The 954-nt window shown below is 41.0% G+C and overlaps 1 protein-coding gene across 1 annotated transcript in view; it reads left to right on the top strand.

Moving 5' to 3' along the window:
* LOC122356262 (serine/threonine-protein kinase 32C-like) overlaps window positions 1-954 on the top strand; it is a 12,764-nt gene that overhangs the window by 6,166 nt on the left and 5,644 nt on the right. The window contains exon 7 of the mRNA XM_043254793.1: window positions 448-551. Coding sequence (XP_043110728.1) covers window positions 448-551 — 104 coding nt within the window. The remainder of the gene's footprint in view (window positions 1-447; window positions 552-954) is intronic.

The following is a 954-nucleotide window of genomic DNA, read 5'->3' as shown; positions in this document are numbered from 1 at the left end:
TTTCAATGAGGACTAGCCTAAGCTAACCCAGATAGCACAATACACTAAAGCAGATCTCAGAAACTGCTGCATATATGACTGAACCATAAAAATGATAGCTTATGAATACAGTTATGTATACAAACAAATCATCTTTACTTTCACGTCCTTTAAGAAATATTGTGGGTATACAATATTTTTAATAGTCACCAAAACCATAGTTAATAGCCTTAAACCATGGTAAGCACAGATTAACCGTAGTATTATTTGTAGTAAAACTGTAACTGTGTAGTGCAAGTGTTAGTCAATATATCCAAACACACTGTTTTTACTTCACTGTTACTAGAGTAAAATCATGGTTAATTCTGAGAGCCACTAGGAGCTTGAACTGTCAATCAGGCGGTCTTCTCTTCAGACGTCATGTTGTTAGATCTCATCCCATCTGGATCATGTGTGTTCTCCGAACAGCTCCAGAGATCTTCCAGTCGTTCGTGAGCGGAGGAACCGGTTATGCGTTCGAGGTGGACTGGTGGTCGCTGGGCGTGACCATCTTTGAGGTTCTGCGAAGTTGGGTACGGTATTTCGTTTTTTGCCCATTTACTTTCTTGCAGATGACAGCGTAATGTCTTCACTGATGAGAAGTCTGCGATTCCCAGGAGCTTGATTGTGATGATCTTCTGATGCTTACGATGGTTTTAGGAAACGCAGCTCGATCTAGTGTTAGTCTCCAGCAGGTGGTGCTGGTACTTAACTAGCTCAACCTTCTTCCCTGGCCCTATAAACCAGCGTGGACAACTGTGCAGATTCTTTCAGAGTTTGAGCAAAACCGAAGCTAAGAGGGAACACCCTCGACCTTCAATAATTAGCATTAAAAGTCATATTGATGTTAGGACAAGATGTTCTTAAAGTTCTTGTAAACTTCTTTTACTAACCCTAAACCTACCCTAACAGTCTCCTCTGAGAGTTAGTTGACAC

The sequence above is a fragment of the Puntigrus tetrazona genome, chromosome 13 (assembly GCF_018831695.1).
Source record: "Puntigrus tetrazona isolate hp1 chromosome 13, ASM1883169v1, whole genome shotgun sequence".
NCBI classification, from domain to species: Eukaryota; Metazoa; Chordata; class Actinopteri; order Cypriniformes; family Cyprinidae; genus Puntigrus; species Puntigrus tetrazona.
Note: the sequence above shows the minus strand (reverse complement) of the source record. Positions and strands in the feature narration are given on the sequence as shown.